This window comes from Plecotus auritus, assembly GCF_963455305.1.
Source record: "Plecotus auritus genome assembly, chromosome: 1".
In the NCBI taxonomy this organism is placed as follows: Eukaryota; Metazoa; Chordata; class Mammalia; order Chiroptera; family Vespertilionidae; genus Plecotus; species Plecotus auritus.
In genome coordinates, this window is record NC_137770.1 from 72,522,211 (window position 1) to 72,541,420 (window position 19,210).

The 19,210-nt window shown below is 46.1% G+C and overlaps 1 protein-coding gene across 2 annotated transcripts in view; it reads left to right on the forward strand.

The window, feature by feature from the left end:
• The window catches only part of INO80 (INO80 complex ATPase subunit), a 160,439-nt gene extending 145,859 nt beyond the window's left edge, over positions 1–14,580 (forward strand). For both annotated transcript variants that reach the window (XM_080645600.1, XM_080645601.1), the window contains 7 exons: positions 4,282–4,440; positions 4,988–5,090; positions 6,937–7,025; positions 9,772–9,927; positions 10,240–10,399; positions 11,069–11,284; positions 13,020–14,580. In XM_080645600.1, the coding sequence (XP_080501726.1) occupies positions 4,282–4,440; positions 4,988–5,090; positions 6,937–7,025; positions 9,772–9,927; positions 10,240–10,399; positions 11,069–11,284; positions 13,020–13,237 (1,101 nt within the window). In that variant the 3' untranslated portion in view covers positions 13,238–14,580. The remainder of the gene's footprint in view (positions 1–4,281; positions 4,441–4,987; positions 5,091–6,936; positions 7,026–9,771; positions 9,928–10,239; positions 10,400–11,068; positions 11,285–13,019) is intronic.
• Positions 14,581–19,210: the final 4,630 nt, after the last annotated feature.

The window sequence follows — 19,210 nt, forward strand, 5'->3', positions numbered from 1 at the left end:
GTGTATTATTCAGTTTACCTATATATTTCTTTTTTCTTCTTCCTCCATATAATTTGTTTTAAACTTGCACAGACCCTCTGCAATTTTCCTAGTCCCTTTCAGTTGTTTTTTTTTTTTTTCCTTCTTCTTAGCTCATTCAGAAATAACCAACTTCAGAACCATCTATTTTCAATTCCATATTACCAAAACCATATAATTTCTTTCCAGTGTAATTAGAATTTTAATTATTAGAAACCTTGACCTTTTTGGTGACAAGTAATTAACATTCTTCAGATTAATAATGCATTCATGTTTTTAAGAAATCTATTTAAATAAACTATAAGACATATCCATTGACAGATTCAAAGCCAAACATAGGCAAGCTTATGTTAATACTAGTGGCCCTGCACACAAATCCATGTGCAAGTAGCTTGCTGCTGCTTGCCTCAGCTGGCCGCCCCACCCACCGCCGCTTGTAGCTCTCTGCCTACCTAGCTTGCTGCCCTGCCCTCCTGCTGATCAGTCATTATGCGTCACAGCATAACAACCATTTGCATATTAACTCTGTTATATAGGATTTCAATGTCCTGTCATTTCAAAATACTTAGATATTTAATAATTTTTACTACTTAACACAGCAAAACTCCCAAGTTTTAAGTTACCCAAAGACATTGGAAAACTATGTTTAGGTGTATATAATTAATACTGAAAAGCTTTATAAAAACCCTTCATTTTAGCCTGGCTGGTGTGGCTCAGTGGTTGACCATCAACCAATGAACCAGGAGGTCATGATTCAATTCCCAGTAGGCTGCATGCAGGGGGCAGCCAATCGATGAGTCTCTCTCATCATTGATGTTTCTATCTCTCCCTCTCCATTCCTTTCTCTGAGATAAATAAAAACATTTTTTTAGAAACCCTTCATTTTAGTTATATCTATTTATTATGTCTTAACAACTTTATGAGATTTTAAAACCAATTATTACCCAAGGTATTTTCTTGGCAAAGTTTGTAACGGATAACATGACCTTGACAACTTTTAGGGGGCTGGAGAAAAGGGGAGGAGTGGGGGGCAGAAGGAGATATCAGACCCTGCAGTTGTTTCCAAGACTGCAACAACTCCAGCTTTAATGTGAAAGTACCTTTTTTTTCCCCTTTCCAAGGGGGCTTCTGCTTTTGCAGCCTGCTTGAGGGCTCTTCTGCAGCTCCAGCCCTTCTAGGAGAAAGACTTGGGGGTTAGAACATTTATTTCCATATTTTTCTTCCTGAGTAGAATCCTTGTGATGCAACAACATGGAAATCTTGCATATAAGAAGAGATCTTTTCCTATTTCAAAACAGAAACAAAAATAACCTCTAAATTAAATAAATGGTTACTCTCAGAAGGTGGGACTGGGACATTAGCCTGAAAATCTTACCTCACATTTACCCAGCAAGGCAAATGACCGTCTTGCTGTTTGGTCTGAGGGTCTGAAGGATCTGAGTGGTGGAAAGCCCAAACAGCAGGGACAGAGGATTCCCTGTGTTCATAAAACAGCGAGGAGCGAACTAAGTCCCCAAAAGATAAGAAAGCAAGCAAAGAACATCAGAACCAAAGTTACATTACAGACAGACGAGAGCTCTTACTAGCTAAATGTTTCCGGTGGCTGATGCCTCGAGAGGGAGAGCAGGGAGGGTGTCCGAGATTAAGAACTCCAGGCAGCTGCTGGGAAGTTCCTGCAATCCTTGCTATGGGTTCAGCCTGCTACAAGCAGCTGAGGCCCCCAGCCAAGTGGGATATGCCCCATCTTTAAACAAATTAAACCAAACAACAGAGACACAAAATAACAATCATCAGAGACACTCTTATGTACAGTATTTACAGGCACGCACAACCCACAGACAAGAGCTTTACAACATGCTTCTTACCTACCCAGCCACAGAAACCTCAGAATGCCCTGCGTTTAAAAAAACAAAAACACTAAAGCAAAGCAATGTCTCTCATCCCAGAGTGGATCAGGCTATGAGCCTGGAGACTAGGCAAGGACCAATAGAGGTCTCTTGCCTCCCAGAGCTGATCAGGCTTGTCCAGACCAGAGGCAGTAAATGCCTCCCATAGCATACACAGTAAATGCTTCCAGTGCCTTACAAAGAAGCTCAGACAAGAGGCAGCAAATGCTTTTTCGTGTCATACAAAAATGCTTGATTCAACTTAGGACGTAGGTGAGATGGCAAGGATTGCTGAGGCTGGGAATGGGACTCAAGACAAGAAAATTCCTGGCAGTACTGCAAATAAAAGAGTCCAGGCTTCCTGGTCCAGACAGCAAGTGGGATCCCCGGTATTCACCCCAAAGGAGTCCCCGCCTCTTGTGTGTCACCAGAAAATGAAACCTTTGTTTTTAAATGAGAAAACAAATAAATTACTTAGGAATAATGTTAAGCAGTGGAAAAGGCATCATAGAGAAATAGTTTCAAGAGAGACAAATCATTATTCAGTTTACATTTTTAGACTGTCTGGTTTTGTCAGATTCCTTAGAAATTGTAGTATCAATCAACTAGTATCTGGGATTCTAGTTTGCACTGATGAATCTTGTCTGTCCTCAGGTCTAGATGGGAAGACATTTAAATAGTACACATGAGCACCCGTAGAAGATAATGATTCAGTAGAAACTTGGACCAGGGTAGGCAATGCAAGGAATTGTTGATAGTGCAGGTTGCGGGGAGGCAGGGGGAGACTTTTAGCACTGTTAGGTCACTCACTTTCTAAGTTATAAGGTGAAGGAAATACATAAGGTTTTTGTGAAAATTTAATGAGATATGTATGCACACTAGTGCCAGGCACATTGTAAGTGCTCAACAGATTTTAGCCATTATTATTTCTAATAGAAATTCATGAGGAATAGGAAAAGGAGACATTGTCAGAGGCAGGAGAAATCAGGGAGGCCTTCCCGAACACGTGAAGCTTGAACAGAATCTTAAAGGACCAGTAGAGAAGAGATGCATGATTCTAGGTCAGAAAAACAGCTTGAGCAAAAGTGGTACAAACAAATGGGTAATACAAGTCAGGAAGACTGAAGAGACCTGTATGACAAAAGTGAGGGGCGTGTTTATATTTTAGGAAAGGCTAGAAATAGCAGGGCCTGACGATTGGGGGGTTGTTTGAACTTGATGTGTTATAGCTGGCAGAGAGGGAGTAGAAATCTAGGAAGCATTAGTGAGCTGGTCTTACCACATTAGTGAACCAGACATATGTGGTGAGTGCCTAGTCCAGGATAGGGACAGTGAAATTGTAGAAAGGGTAGGTTCGTTTCTGAAAAAGCACTGAATGGATTTGATGACTTGATTAAATATAGAGAAGGATGCATGAGAAGTGGCCATTTTGGAAACTGGCTTTCTTTCAGGATGTGCACTGTGTTGGCTGAGGACCCAGGAGTCTGTTGGGGTGTGTGTGTGTGTGTGTATGTGTGTGTGTTTTAATATATTTTTATTGATTTCAGAGAGGGAGAGGGAGAGGGAGATAGAAACATCAATGATGAGAGAGAATCATTGATTGGCTGCCTCCTGCACGCCCCCTACTGGGGATCAAGTCTACAACCCAGGCATGTGCCCCTGACCAGAATTGAGCATCCGCAGGCTGGCGCTCTATCCACTGAGCCAAATGAACCAGGGCACCTGTTGGTTTTAGGATCACTTGTGGGATGGGGAGGGAGCAGTACATTTTGTTGCTGTTTGTGTTTATTGTTTAGCAAACTATAAGTAGCTTCCAAGGAATCTTTAAACTTTTCTACCCTGGAATTCAAGGGATAGGAAATGACCCTATTGATGGGAGCCTGAGAATGCCAGGAAAGCCATGTCTGTCTCTTACCAACATAGGCCTGGTGTTAGAGAGAAGGCTTTTTCACATTCTCCACATCCCAGGCCCACTGCTTACTTAGGCTGTGTAATCTTGGATAAATTCTCTAATTCCTCTGTGCTTCAGTTTCCTTATCTATAAAATGAGGTCTTAATAGTACCTCAGTCATAGTGATTATGGGATTTAAATGAGTGACTATATACAAAGCAACTAGATCAATGACTAGCAAATAATAAGCATTAAGTATGTATTCACTATTAATATTATCGTCACTCCCTCTTTTTAAATGAAAATCCTGGAAAAAGTCCAGAAGTCCAGAGTAGCTCTCTTGCCCAGGACTAGCTTGGTTTTATAAATGGATACCTGCTCATCTTAATATCATATACAAAGAGATGAGTGGCTGGGTTGCTCTCAGAATTTCTGCTCCTACGTTGAGTCCCTTAATCTTCGCTGTATTCTTGTCTGCCTGTGCAGGTGATTTTCTATGATAGCGACTGGAACCCCACTGTGGACCAGCAGGCCATGGACAGAGCCCACCGCTTGGGGCAGACAAAGCAGGTTACCGTGTACCGACTCATCTGTAAAGGTACCATTGAAGAACGCATTCTACAGAGAGCTAAGGAGAAGAGTGAGGTAAGCATGAAGCAGAGGAAGTACTACACGGTGAAGAAAATACAAAGTTACACCCCATTGACTAGACTTGAGACTCTTGCCTTTTGTTGGTCTGAAGGGGCTAAATTTTTCCTGGATGGAAAATAAAATCAGAAAGGAGAGAATAAAGAAAAAATCAGGTCCTATTACAATAGTAATCTCTTACTGCCCTGGCTATTTCTCACTCCTTTTCTACCAGAATGGAGTTTATCGCCTAGATCTAGCTGTTGTTCATGTGGAGAAGATACCAATCATGGCCCTCATGTTCGTCTTACTTTCACAAGCTCTCACCCTAGTACTTTCAATTTGATGAGGTTCTAATAGTAGGCCAGATTTGTTAATTTCCAAAGAAATTGTCCTTTCTCTTTGGAAAGAAATAAATAATCTAGATGAGCCATTCAGCAGAATGAAAAAGAAAATAGGGGCTCCAGGGGCCTCCCGGATGGAAGGAGAAACATGTTTCTTTCTTCGGAGGTTTGCCATCATGGAATAGGTGCTGGGTGTGACATTTTGATCTGCTTTTGTGTAGATTCAGCGGATGGTGATTTCTGGTGGGAACTTCAAACCAGATACCTTGAAACCAAAAGAGGTGGTTAGTCTTCTTCTAGACGACGAAGAATTGGAAAAGAAACGTATGTACTCTAAACCTCTTATCAATGTTCTCTCCTCCCTACAAAAGATGTTTCTCTGGCCCCACACATCTGAAAATGGAAGAAACCCTTGGCTGTGTGCCAAGGATAGGCAAAGCCAAAGACTGTATTTGGGGGGAAATATTTTTATGTTAATACTAGAGGCCTGGTGCACAAAATTCATGCACGGGATGGGGGGAAGGGTGTCCCTTAGCCCAGCCTGCACCCTCTCCAATCTGGGACCCCTTAGGGGATGTCCGACTGCCGGTTTAGGCCCATTCCTGTGGGATCGGGCCTAATCTGGCAGTCGGACATCCCTCTCACAATCCAGGACTGCTGGCCGTAACTGCTCTCCCCTGCAGGCTCGGTCACCCCCAACTGCCCTTCCCTGCTGGCCCAGTTGCCTCTAACTGCCCTCCCCTGCAGGCCTGGTCACCCACAACTGCCCTCCCCTGGTGGCCATCTTGTGCGAGAGCGTGATGGTCAATTTGCATATCACCTCTATTATATAGGATTAGAGTCCTGATGCACAAAATTCGTGCAAGAGTAGGCCTGCCTTCCCCCGGCTGCCGGCAATGGCTTCCCTCTGGCACCCAAGATCCAGGCTTCCCTCCAACTTGCTGGCAGGCACCTGGAACCCAGGCTTCCCTCGCAGCCCCGGCTTCGTCCAGAAAGTTGTCCAGAAGGACGTCTGGTCTAATTAGCATATTATGCTTTTATTATTATAGATATTAAAACCAAAATAAAGATGTATTATGGAGTAGAAGGTAAAATTCCCATATATTTTTAAGTTAATATGACTTCAAATAAATTTGCACAGGAAGGCTATATTTCTCGACTCCTCAGCAGTAATAAATTTACTCTGTTCTGCCCAGAGAAATCTTTTTATGGGGAGAAGATGGAGAAGCGCACGGCTGTAACATACAAACCATTCTTCCATGTATTACTGGCTTTTGAGAGTAATTGCCTTCAGACTCACCTTGTGAGCCTCTGAGGACTTACGTAGCATCACATGACGAAGCTCCTTTCTTAGGTGCTCACATTTGCCACCACCTTCTAAAAACCTTTTGGGACTCAAAACCACACTTGATCTGTGCAATGCAGAGATATTGAATGACTGAAAGAAAAGAGCGAAGACAAGGAAAGGCCCATCATAATTAAACTGAATCATGGTTTGAACCAAAAACTGTTAAGAATTCAAGAACTGCCCTAGCCAGTTTTGCTCAGTGGATAGAGCGTTAACCTGCGGACTGAAAGGTCCCAGGTTGGATTCTGGTCAAGGGCACATGCCCGGGTTGCGGGCTCAATCCCAAGGTGGGGGCCTGTAGGAGGCAGCCAATCAATGATTCTCTCTCATCATTGATGTTTCCATCTATCTCTCTTTCCCTCTCCCTTCCTCTTTGAAATCAGTAAAAATTAAATGAATGAATGAATGAATGAATCCAAAAACTCTGTTCCTTCTCCAAGTTAGAAAACCACTGGTTATCTGACTTGGACAGATAGAAGTCATACTTTGGAATATAAATATCAAAGGATATGGTCACTTCATTTCTTTTTTTTTTTTTTTTAAGATTTTTTAAATTGATTTTTAGAGAGAGAGGAAGGGAGAGAGAGAAACATCGATCTGAAAGCGCAACATCGGCTGCCTCCTGCATGCCCCCCTCCCAGGGATCAAGCCTGCAACCCGGGCATGTGCCCTGACTGGGAATTGAACCAGCAACCCCTCAGTGCACAGATGATGCCCAACCAACTGAGCCACACCAGCCAGGACGGGAAACGGTCACTTTAATTTCAAAATGAGAATTATGATTGCCCCAGATACTTCATCAGATTTTTATTTTCTTGATAGTACGATTGCGGCAAGAAGAGAAACGGCAGCAGGAAGAAACCAACCGAGTCAAAGAGCGCAAGCGCAAGCGGGAAAAGTATGCAGAGAAGGTATCTCAAGTTTGGGGTGGCTGACAAGGACTGGTCGGGGGCGAGGCAGTGCCTATAGAAAAGACTTCGGAGTACATAGCTTGCCATCTTGGTTACTGGTTGGTTATACAGCTCCAGCTGTGTGTTCTATTCTTACTTATACTAAGAGGTTATTAGATCCAACCCTTCTACCATGATTCTGCTAGTGTACCATTCAGTGTCCTCTACCACTGGAAAAATAAATCTCTGGCCAGCTTAGTCTGTACATTTCTTTTTCTACAATTTATGCCAAAGATTTGAGCTGTTTGTCTCCCTTATTTCAGGAGTTAGCCCATTAGTTTTGACTCATTTATTATATGTCCAAGGACTGTTGGTTTTATTACCTTCTAGTAAGTTACTTTTTTGGTGGGTTTGGCTTATCTTTGGGTTGTATTGCCCTTCTCATCTTCCCCAGCCCTGGTTTGGCCCCCACTCTTGAACAAGTTAGCCACCTGAGCTTCAGGCATCTTGGTAGCTTTGGGCCCTCAAGTCTGACAATTGCATATGCCCCATTTCCTTGGACTTTTTGGTTTATCTGAAGCATATTGATTGGTTAAAATCAATGTTAAACATGTTAAAATTGTTTTAAGTGGAGGTCAGCTTCTTCCCTTTACCCACACTTGTATTGGACCTCATGTCCCTCAGGGCCATACAGCCTTGATAGTCAGCAGCTTAAGAGCCTGTGTATATTATATCATCTTCCAGTAGATACACTAGCTCTTTCTGTTGTAAAGCCCACACCCTAGATTGTACCTTCTGCTAAGCAGCACTGTTTTTAGCCTGAAGGATGCCTCCATTACAGTTTGTACCCACTATGGTTACAAACCTGAGAAGTCCCAGAAATGAAGGATCATGTTCCTGCTTAGCCTGGGCTGTCATCTCTACCCAGTTCCTCAGATTCTCTTATATGACTCCATCCTCAAATCTCTAACCAGGGGTCCTCAAACTTATTAAACAGGGGGCCAGTTCACTGTCCCTCAGACCGTTGGAGGGCCAGACTATAGTTTTTAAAAAAAACTATGAACAAATTCCTATGTGCACTGCGGGCCCGGGACGAGTCGGCTGCTAAGCAGGACAGGCAGCGGCACCCGGCAGGCCGGATAAATGTCCTCGGCGGGCTGCATGTGGCCCGCAGTTTGAGGACCCCTGCAACCCATTACTTAGCGCTATTTAGAATTAAGATATTGTTAACATTCAGAAACAATATCAAAGGAGGGAAGATTGTTTTCTCATGCAGGACATTGTAGGGTTTACTGGGTTTGCATCAGGTGCCATCCCTACTCTGAGCATAGAAGTTTCAGATAAAGACCCAGTGACAATATGACCTACACAAAGATATATCTTTTTGTTGTTAATCCTCACCCTTGGGTATTTTTCTATTGATCGTTAGAGAAAGTGGAAGGGAGAGGGAGAGACAGAGAGAGAGAGAAACATCGATATGAGAGAGATACATGGATTGCTTGCCTCCCGCATGTGTCTCACCCAGGGCCGGGGATTGAGCCTGCAACCGAGGTATATGCCCTTGATCAGAATCGAACCCTGGACACTTAAGTCCGCAGGCAGATCCTCTATCCACTGACCCAAACCAGCCAAAGATATATCGTATTAACCCTAATATAGGTGCAGAAACAAAAGCAGTTAGGTGGATGTGAGTCCCAGAATTTTCCAAGCACATTGTGATTGATTCCAGGTCCCTAATCTAGACCTGTTAAGTGGAGCTCAGTCACTCACCCCTTAAGCTTTTTACATGTAAAGTGAGGAAATAATGATCAAAAAATAACAACAACAAAAAACATTATTCCTTGTGTATGGTAAGAACTTTCATTCTCTTTATGCATATTTAAAATGAAGGCAGAGAGCCCTAACTGGTTTGGCTCAGTGGATAGAGCGTCGGCCTGCAGACTGAAGGGTCCCAGGTCAATTCTGGTCAAGGGCATGTACCTTGGTTGTGGGCACATCCCTAGTAGCGGGTGTGCAGGAGGCAGCTGATTGATGTTTCTCTCTCATCGATGTTTCTAGCTCTCTATCCCTCTCCCTTCCTCTCTAAAAAATCAATAAAATATATTTTAAAAATAAATAAAAATAAAATAAATGAAGGCAGAGTAAAAACAGATGTGCAGAAAATATGCTAAAGGCATTAGCCCTCTGTCTTGTGAGACCACATCAGTGCAACCCCTGGTGAGTGCTGCAGCTTTGACACACACTCCAGAGTTGGCTGTGCACTGTGCCCTGTGAGGATTAGACTTGGTGCAGCTTTGAGTGTGACTAACCTACCTTTCAACTCTGTATTATTGTGGTAGAATATACATGAACTCTTTTTTTTTGTATATTTTGTTGATTTTTTTTTTTTTTTTTTTACAGAGAGGAAGGGAGGGGGATAGAAAGTTGGAAACATCGATGAGAGAGAAACATCGATCAGCTGCCTCCTGCACACCCCCTACTGGGGATGTGCCTACAACCAAGGTACATGCCCTTGACCAGAATCGAACCTGGGACCCTTCATGCCACAGGCCGACACTCTATCCACTGAGCCAAACCGGTTAGGGCTACATGAACGCTTATTAAGATGTCCCTTTCCTGCTTCCTTAAGAGTTTTTTTTCCTTAAAAATACATTAATTACAAAAAATGAAACCTAATTTTTAAAGTCAAATTTCTTCCCTGACTCCACTTCTCTTTTGGTATATATCCTCATGCTTTGTCCATATGTCTTGTTTTGTGTGTTCCCAGAAAAAAAAAGAAGATGAATTGGATGGGAAAAGGAGAAAGGAGGGTATGAACTTGGTGATCCCATTTGTTCCCTCGGCTGATAACTCCAACCTCTCTGCTGATGGGGACGATTCCTTCATTAGTGTGGACTCAGCTATGCCCAGCCCTTTCAGTGAGGTGAGTCTCCTTTTAGATGCCTTCATCACAGCAGGTGGACTATCTTGACCTTATAGTTGTTGCTTCTCCTGAAGTATTCCTCCCTTTTAGAAGGGGGTTGCACATAAAATCCATAAGAAAAAGAGCAAATGAGGACAGGCTGGCTTCTCAGGAGTTAAAGCAGGGACCTAACCCTCAGGAGTTAAAGCAGGGACCTAACGCTCAGGAGAAGCCAGGCAGGAGAGGTAAATAGTGGCAAGACTTGAGAAGCACGCCCTCACATAGGTAGCAAGGCTCAGGGAGAAGTAGTGATCTCAACCCTTCCTCCTCTAGATCTCCATCAGCAGTGAGCTGCACACGGGCTCCATTCCGCCTGACGAGAGCAGCAGTGACATGCTGGTCATTGTGGATGACCCAGCCTCTTCAGCCCCTCAGTCTCGAGCCACCAACTCTCCCGCTTCCATCACAGGCTCTGTCTCGGACACCGTGAACGGTAAGTGGTGCTGCTATCCCATACAACTTGGCCCTGGGCCACTGCCTCAAGAAAAGTGTTGGTTTAGTGTGGGATGAGGTCCAGATTCCTTCTAGGATAATGGTTTTTTCTACTTCCTTTAAAGAAGAGTAGAATGGAGCAAAAAGAATTTGTAGGATCATTCATTAGCCCTGTCAAGTAAAAGGAAAAAAGAGAAGGGTTAGGAAAAGCAAAATAAGAACTTTATAAAGATTTCACACTTCCTTGTTTTCTAGTCAGCCCAGTCTTTCATATTTCACCCTTATTTCTGCTAGTTTAGTTAGCTTTGCTGGGCCTTTCCTCGCTTTGTTCTGTGCGGCCCAGGCTTCTATGTCTCGAGAAGCTCTAGGGCTTCTATGTCTCGAGAAGCTCTCCGAGGTAGGTGCATTGGAGTGTGCAGGTGGGTCCCTGGGGTTCACTTAGTAACGATCTCATTAGAGAAGAGATTCGGGAGTAATGGAACCACTCTTGAGGAGTCGGCCTGTTTTAGCCATTTAGAATTCTTACTAACTCTGTGTGACTTGGTGGCCCAACCATTAAATGAGGACATAGACTTCACTTGAAGTCCTGAAACAAACACCCTGTCAGGGAAGATTCTGTTAACGTATGAAGAGATTGACATTTTTCCTCTTGGCCCATTTGTTTCCACAGGAATTTCCATCCAGGAAATGCCAACCGCAGGACGTGGTCACTCGGCCCGAAGCCGAGGCCGCCCCAAAGGTTCAGGAAGCACAGCCAAAGGAACAGCGAAAGGCCGGAGCAGAAAATCCACCGCGGGCAGTGCTGCAGCAATGGCAGGCGCCAAAGCAGGGGCTGCGGCAGCATCCGCGGCCGCCTTCGCTGCATACGGGTACAACGTGTCTAAAGGTACGGAGACCTGGGGTTTGGGAGGGCCCCCTTCAGGGCCGGGACAGTCTGTTGAGCATTCGGCCAGGTGAAGCAGGCAGGACACCCCAGTCTGGGGGACTTCAGACTGTGTCCCCCACCTGGCAGGGCTTGACAGGGGACCTCAAGGTGCGTTTCCCGTCCTGGTGTTGAGCTAGGGGACCTCGGGCTGCTCCCCCCGCCCCAGCGCCAGGCCAGGGGACCTCAGGCTGCACCCCCCACCAGGTGGGGCTTGACAGGGGACTTCAGACCGCAACCCCCACCCCAGCACTGGGCCAGGGGACCTGAGGCTGCGCCCCCCTGCCTGGCTGGGCTTGACGGGACCTCAGGCCATGCCCCCCACCCAACAGGGCTTGACGGGGGACCTCAAGTTGCACCCCCAATGCTGGGTCAGGGGAACTCAGGGGACCTGAGGCTGCGTCCCCCCACCCTGGTCTGGGGGACCTCAGGCCATGCCCCCCATCCTGGCGCCGGGCCAGGGGACCTGAGGCTATGCCCCCTGCCCGGCAGGGCTTGACAAGGGTGGGACTGGCCGGGTCTGGATCTAGCCCAATGAGCGGGGACCGGCCGGGTCTGGGTCTTACGCGATTTTGAAGTGCATGTGGGTGGGTGGGGACTTGACTCTAAGTCCCGTGGTGAGCCCCAGATTCTGACAGGAGGAAGGTTTTCATATACATTTTACTAATTTTCTTTCATCTCTGACACTTCTATTATAGAGAAAGGGCAAATAGCAATATTAAATTATTTCCACTAATTAATCCCCTTTTAATGTGCACGAATTTCGTGCACCAGGTCACTAGTGTAAAGATAATAGCCTAGGCCTTTGTTTCTTAACCCTCATCACGTCTTTGGAAAACAACAATCTTGCCAGCAGTCAAGGCTGTTGTGGCAGAGTCTCACTCATCAGACTTTCTCCTGGGGCCCTGACCTAAAGGGGCCAGGAGAGACGAAGGAGGCAGCAAGGGCTAGTGCGTCACAGAAAAATCAACAGTGCTTGCCTTGGCCGGGTAGCTCAGTTGGTTAGAGCAGCAGTCGCCAACCTTTTGGACCTCACGGACCACCGGTTGGCAACCGCTGGGTTAGAGCATCTTCCTGATGTGCCAAAGTTGTGGGTTTGATCCCCAGTCAGGGCACACACAAGAATCAACCAATGGCCCTGGCAGGTTTGATTCCCTGTCAGGGCACATACCCAGGTTGTGGGTTCAATCCCCGGTTGGAGTGTGTGCAGGAGGCAATCGATCAATGTTTCTTTTTCTCTCTCCCTTCCTCTTCAAAAATCAATAAAAATTTTTAAAAATCAACTGATAAATGCATAAATAAGTAGAACAAATTGACGTTTCTCTCTCCCCCTTTCTTCCTCTCTTAAAAAAAAATACATTAGTGCCTAGAAAGTTACAGCTCATCCCTCACCCTTGGCTTCCCCACATGGTGTAATATGTGCTCTGTCCTTGAGCACCAAGGTGATATCTTAACTCCCTGCTGACGAGATCATGTAGGCAGGGCTGGGTAGGTGTCATATTTCTATTTAAAAAGTACATCCCTCTTACTGAAAAACAAAACAGTTGACAGGAAGAGCAAGCAAATGTGCTAAGAGGAGATTGGCAGGAGGGGTTCCCCACTACTTCTCCTCCAGCCCAGACGCCAATAACCAAGGTCATGCCTGAGGCAGCTCAGACAGGACTGGTGCTCACACTCTTGTCCTTCTCCATTTCTACAGGAATCTCTGCCAGCAGTCCTCTGCAGACATCTATGGTTCGGCCTGCTGGCCTTGCTGACTTTGGACCTTCAAGCGCCTCTTCTCCTTTGAGTTCCCCTTTGAGCAAAGGAAATAGTGTTCCTGGGACTCCCAAGAGCCTCCACTTGACCAGCAGCCTAGCCCCAGACTCCCTGGTCCGGAAGCAGGGCAAAGGCACCAACCCGTCTGGAGGACGGTAACCACCTAGGCCTCCAGCTTCCTTCAGCCAAACCACATGCTAGAGGTCTAGCCTGCAAATGGTCTTTGGATGGCTTGCCCAGTGCAGCATCTTACATCCCAGGTCAGAGGGCAGAGGTGACCAGTTGCAGCAAGTGAAGGACAGCAGGTGGTTAGTGTGAGCACTTTTATCACCTGTGGCTCAAGAAGTGTGCTCTGGGGTTGCCTATAGGAAAAAGGCCCAAGGACGGGGATCAGCCCCACAGCATCTCAGATGAACGTCTTAAACCTCATATGGGGAAGGGCCTGACAGAGTCCCTGCAGATGCTCAGGCACACTGTCTCCGTTCCCATTCCGCTCTTCAGCTCTGGTCCTGTCCCTTGCGAAGGTTTCACAAGTGTGGTGAAGATCCTTCTGTGGTGGAAACTTCTTTTAGAGCTGGGATTTCTTATAGGACTAGGAAGGGAGGAAATCATGTATCTGGCATGCCCAGTCTTTGGGTAGCTGCCCAGGTCTCTAAACCCCATTTGTCAGAGTGTCACTGTTGGAGAGCAGTAAGTGCAAAAGGCAGTAGTGGCTTGTGAGGGTGACAGAAGCAGGCCTGGAGGCAGTTGTTTTCCTAGCATTTCCTCCCCGTCCTGCATGGTTCACACCAGGGAACCTTCAGGTCCCACCAGCAACAGTAGCAGCAGCTCCCACCTTGGGACTCCCAGAAGCCAGTAAAGAGACCAGGAACCACCTCAATCAGCAGGACAGCCTCACGCCCCTCTTACAGACTCCCCTTGCCCTTCCTGAATGCACAGTCTCCCCACCCTTGCCCTTCAGCCCCCTGCTTGGCTGTATGCACTGTCTGTATTGCACTGAGAAAGGAAGGGACAGCAGGAGTGAGGAGGAGAGGATGGAGAGGGGGCAAGCTCAGCACCCACCCTCCCAGCCCCGCCCCACAGCCTGAGCTTGCTTCCCTCCAAGAGAGGCTAAGGAAGGTGTCTGATGGGAGGTGTTTCTGCCTGCCCTTGCCTGATGTTCCTGGTGGAGCAGGTGCTTCCAGGCAAGCCAGCCTCTAATTTGCACACATGAAAATCGCGGAATTGAATTTAGATAGATTAATTTTTAAAACTTTTTTTTTGGAGTAGGGGTGGTAGGGGAATCATTTAATTTAAATCATTAAGATTTCCCTGCCCAAACCCAGACTCCTATGTACAGATGCTATTTAGAGGGAATCAGAAAAATGCCAAGCCTTTTTTCTCTTTGAATGTGCTGTCTATTTTTATAACTGAACTTGTACATATGTATAAAGAGAGACACATCTTTCTTTTACTAACTGGAGAAAAAATCTTAAATAAAATGGAGTGAGATAATTTTATGTAAATTGGGGTGTCTGTGGTCTTTGCAGCTGCCTCTCCTTAGGGGTATTTTGGGTTTTGGTGGAGGTGTATGGCAGGATAAAGTACAGCCCCAACATCATTCCTATGGTCGGCGGGGACAGGTGATCAGTGGGACAAGGATGTTCCTGTGGCGTTTCTTCGGTGGTGTCCTTGATGGGATTTATGAATTTGCCTGGCGTGCCAAGGCCAAGGCCCTTGGGGTGTGGTCTGGTTATGACTAGGACCTAGACTCCAGGACTTACCCGTAGGTGTGGGCAGCTTGGCTAGTCCCTCATCAGGCAGTTACATTGTGGTAACTGATGGGTTCTTCCTCCTAACCACAGTGACAGAACATCCTGGCAGTGTGCAGTGCAGCGTGGGCAAAAGTAGGCTTATAGTAGTTTGTGTGAAAAATAATACAATAACAAATAATAATACAAGGATAAACTGCTTTGTGTACTCACAACTGTAATCCTAATTTTGCCTACCCTGTATATAAAATCTCCATCTAATAGCAACTTCCTGGTCCCAGTTTCTAAAACTGATATGGCCCAGCCGGTGTGGCTCAGTGGTTGAGTGTCGACCTATAAACCAGGAGGTCACGGTTGATTCCCTGTCAGGGCACATGCCTGGGTTATGGGGTCAATCCTCAGTAGGGGGCAAGCAGGACGCAGCTAATCAATGGTTATCTCTCCCTCTCCCTTCCTCTCTCTGAATTAAGTAAGAGCATATTAAGAAATAAACAAAAACCAGTAATATGTATACAAATACATGTGTATAAACCCCAGAAAGTAGCCCATTTGAAGTCTCAGTACATACTGTGGATCCATTAAGCCAGCAGAGATACAGTAAGTCCTCTAACATCCTCGATAGGTTCTTGAAAACTGAAACGTTAAGCAAAATGAGTATAAGAAAACCGATTTACCATATGCCAAGTGATATAAATAAGAATTAAGTTCCTGTAGCATATTTGTGGTCACAAAACATCACGAAATTTCTAAATAAAGTCCCAAAATATTTCTAATACTAAACATTGGAATAAGTATGAGCTATACATAAATTTAATAAAAACAAGATAATTATTTCCCAAACCGCTTATTCCAGTTCAGGGTCTTTGGTGCTGGAGCCTGTTCTGGCAGCTCAGAGCGCAAGGAAGATCCAACCCTGGTCAGGATGCCCTTCCATCACAGGGCAACTCAGCCCCCTACTCGCTCAGTCCGGAACAACTTAGACCCACCAATTTACCCGACACGCATGTCTTTGGGATGTGGAGAAAACCAGAGTACCCCAAGAAACCCACGTAGATATGGGAGAACATGCAAACTACACAGACAGTGGCCCTGCCGGGAATCTTTTTTTCCTCTTCAACCTTATAATGAAACAACTTTGCTCGAGGACCTGCTATATGCTATAAAACATACTGCGACAGGAACTCGGTATTCTCAAGGTTAGTTGTGTTTGAAAGAATCATGAAAGAAAACAGTGAAATGGGTTACTAGGAATTCCAAAGACATCCAGGCTTTGAAAACAGCTCTCTGATCAGTTGGAGAAAGAGTGAGTTCCCAGCCTGGACTGGCAGTTGGTGTTCCTTTGAGCTAAAACACTAGCATGCTCTTGCATCACCTTTGAGCAGGGCTCACACTGTTCCCAAGTTTGCTGGCAGTGTGGCCTCCCGGGCTTTGGCTCACCCTGCGCACCCTGGATGGGGTGGGCTCGCTCTTGGGCAGCTGCTGCTCACCCAATCATAAGGTCCAGCCTCCTCATTTTATTGTTCTCAAGTAGCATTGTCAGATACATGGGGCCTTGTTCTTCCTGGCAAACTTGACCAAGGCCTCACACAGAACAAACCAGTGTCAGTTTCCCAACTAACCTTGCCCTATTGTCATCAACACTGTGGCTTCTAGTCAACAAGCCCACTAGGGTGGGTTCTCTCCAATTACTACTCAGCAAGGCCCCTGACAATCCTGCCAGAGCCTTGCCAAGGCCACATGGCTGCCTCTGGGGATCTGGCAGCTCTGAGATCCCTGCACGGCTTTGCCCAGACGTGATAGGCTAGTGCTCTCCAGAAAAGCGTGTAAGTTTTGGATCAGAGCCTTCCAATCTCCTCTGACCCCAAACATAGGACCATACTCCCCTTTCAGCCATTTTCAATGTAATCCCTGAAGAAACAGCCAACAGCCTTAATGTGCCTTCTCACCTGTCCTTCCCTTACCTGAGGGTAGAGATGGAACTTGAATCTTAAAAGTGAAGTTTTCAAACTCATTAATAATTTCCAGTCCCAAATTCATGTCCTGTCTACCCCACTTTCTGAAGACTTGTCCATCTCCCATGTGAGAGCTAGTTTACCTTATGAATCTAGGGAGCCAGTCCCTTAACATACAAAAAAGCTGGGAGGGCTCCCACCCAGCTAAAAGAAGACATGTCCCACAGTGCAGGTGTGGGCTACATCACAGTGAGGGCCGACCCTTCAGCCTCAGGGTCACCTTGCCACGGGAGCCAGCTCTGGGAGTCCTAGGTAAGTGGATTTGAAGATAGTGGATCTGTCTGAGCAGTCCTGGAAATGCAGGGCCTGCACTAGGCTTACTATGCATTTCTGTGCCTAGAGCTTTGTTGAAGCATCCAGGACTCTGGAGACCCACCCTGGGACTTGCGTGGGTCTCTCTGGTCCTGAGGGTTGGGCTGGGCAAAGAGGCTGGTAGTCCGCACTGAGCAATGAGCTGTGTTTTTCTGTGCAGCCTTGCCCTGGTGTCTGCCAGCCTGTTCCATCCAGAAAGCCTCACTCTGGCTTTCAGATGTAGTCCACACACCCTCACTTTGGTACCTCACAGCATATCGCCTGCCATTAGAAATAGTTCCTTAGCTCCCTGAGGCCTGGCTGGTGTGGCTCGGTCGAGCATCATCCCATACACCAAGAGGTTGCCAGTTCAATTCCAGCTCAGGGAACATGCCCAGGCTCCATCTCCAGTAGGGGACAGGCAGGAGGCAGTCAATGGTGTTTCTCTCATATCCATGTTTCTTTCTCTTTGGCTAAAATCAATAAAAACATCCTATTTAATAAAGATGTAATATACAAATGGTCGTTAAGCTGTGAAGCATAACGACCGGATCACGGATCAGCAGGAGGGTGAGGCAGCGAGCTACAAGAGGGGGCAGGGCAGCAAGCTATGAGGAGGGGCTGGGGGTGGGGGGGGGCGGAGGGAGCTACAGGAGGGCGGGGCAGCAGGCGGAGAGCTACTGGTGCACAAATTCGTGCGCAGGGCTACTAGTATTTTTATAAAATACCAAACTGAAGCCCTAGTTCGTTTGGCTCAGTGGATAGATCATCGGCCTGGGTACTGAAGGGCCCTGGTTTTTATTTCAGTCAAGGGCACGCACCTCAGTTGCAGGTTTGATTCCCTGCCCTGGTCAGGATGTGTCTCTCACATTGATGTTTCTCTCCCCCTCCTTTCCACTCTCTAAAAATCAATGGAAAAATATCCTTGGGTGAGGATTAACAAACAAATAAATACATAAATAAAATAAAATGCCAAACTGTGGAGCTTGGGCAAGATGAGTGGTTTTAGCTGGCCTCTGGTGTTTCAGAGATCCTCAAATGTGCCCCAAGGGTTGTCGTGAGTGATGAGCTAAAGGGCTATGAGCCTCCCAGATGGAAGAGAGCAGCTCTGCTTTCTCCTGCAGGTAAAGATTTTGGGTGGAGTTTAGCTGTAAGAGAAAAAAAAAAGAAACCTCTAAATCATTCCTTAAAGCAGAGGTCCTCAAACTTTTTAAATAGGGGGCCAGTTCACTGTCCCTCAGACCGTTGGAGGGCCGGACTATAGTTTAAAAAAAAAACTATGAACAAATTCCTATGCACATTGCGGGCCCGGGACGAGTCGGCTGCTAAGCAGGACAGGCAGTGGCACCCAGCGGGCCAGATAAATGTCCTCGGTGGGCCGCATGTGGCCCGCGGGCCGTAGTTTGAGGACGCCTGCAAAGCAATGCTTCCCAAACTTTTATATGCATATGAATCACTTTGGAATCTTCTTAAAATGCATATTCAGTTTTGAAAGATCTAGGATGAGATCTGAGACTGAATTTCCAGTACATCCCAAGTGATGGCCTTGCTGCTAGTGCTTGGGCCACACCTGGAGTTACAAGGCTTTAGGGCACCCTCCAGCCCTGCCATTCAGAATAAACTGACCTCTGCCCCCACCCCAGCCAGGCAGCCCTGTGTGGGAAATACAACTTTATTTTCCCCATTTTTCGTCTTAATCCACCTAATGACAAAAAATGAAATCTTAGCATTTCCAGGAAAATTCAGTCCCATGTGTGTTTTCTCAGCGTTTGTTTTTTAACTTAATTCATAGAGCATTTGAGATCTTGCTCCCTGGCATATATCATGAGTTTGACTCAAACACACAAAATTTCAAAAAAACCTGTCAATCCATGATTTTCTCCATCACCTTTCTCCCCTGGGTAGCACCTTTGTTAGACATATTAGGTACAAGAAAGGGTCTCTTATCTGTCTCTTCTCTGTCCTGTGTGGCCTCCACCAAGGGGTAGCCTCTGTAATTGCCGGCATTCCCTGGAGGGTCTGTGATCCCTGGATTTGCTATTTTCTGCTGCTTGTCTTCTTATCATGACCACCAGACT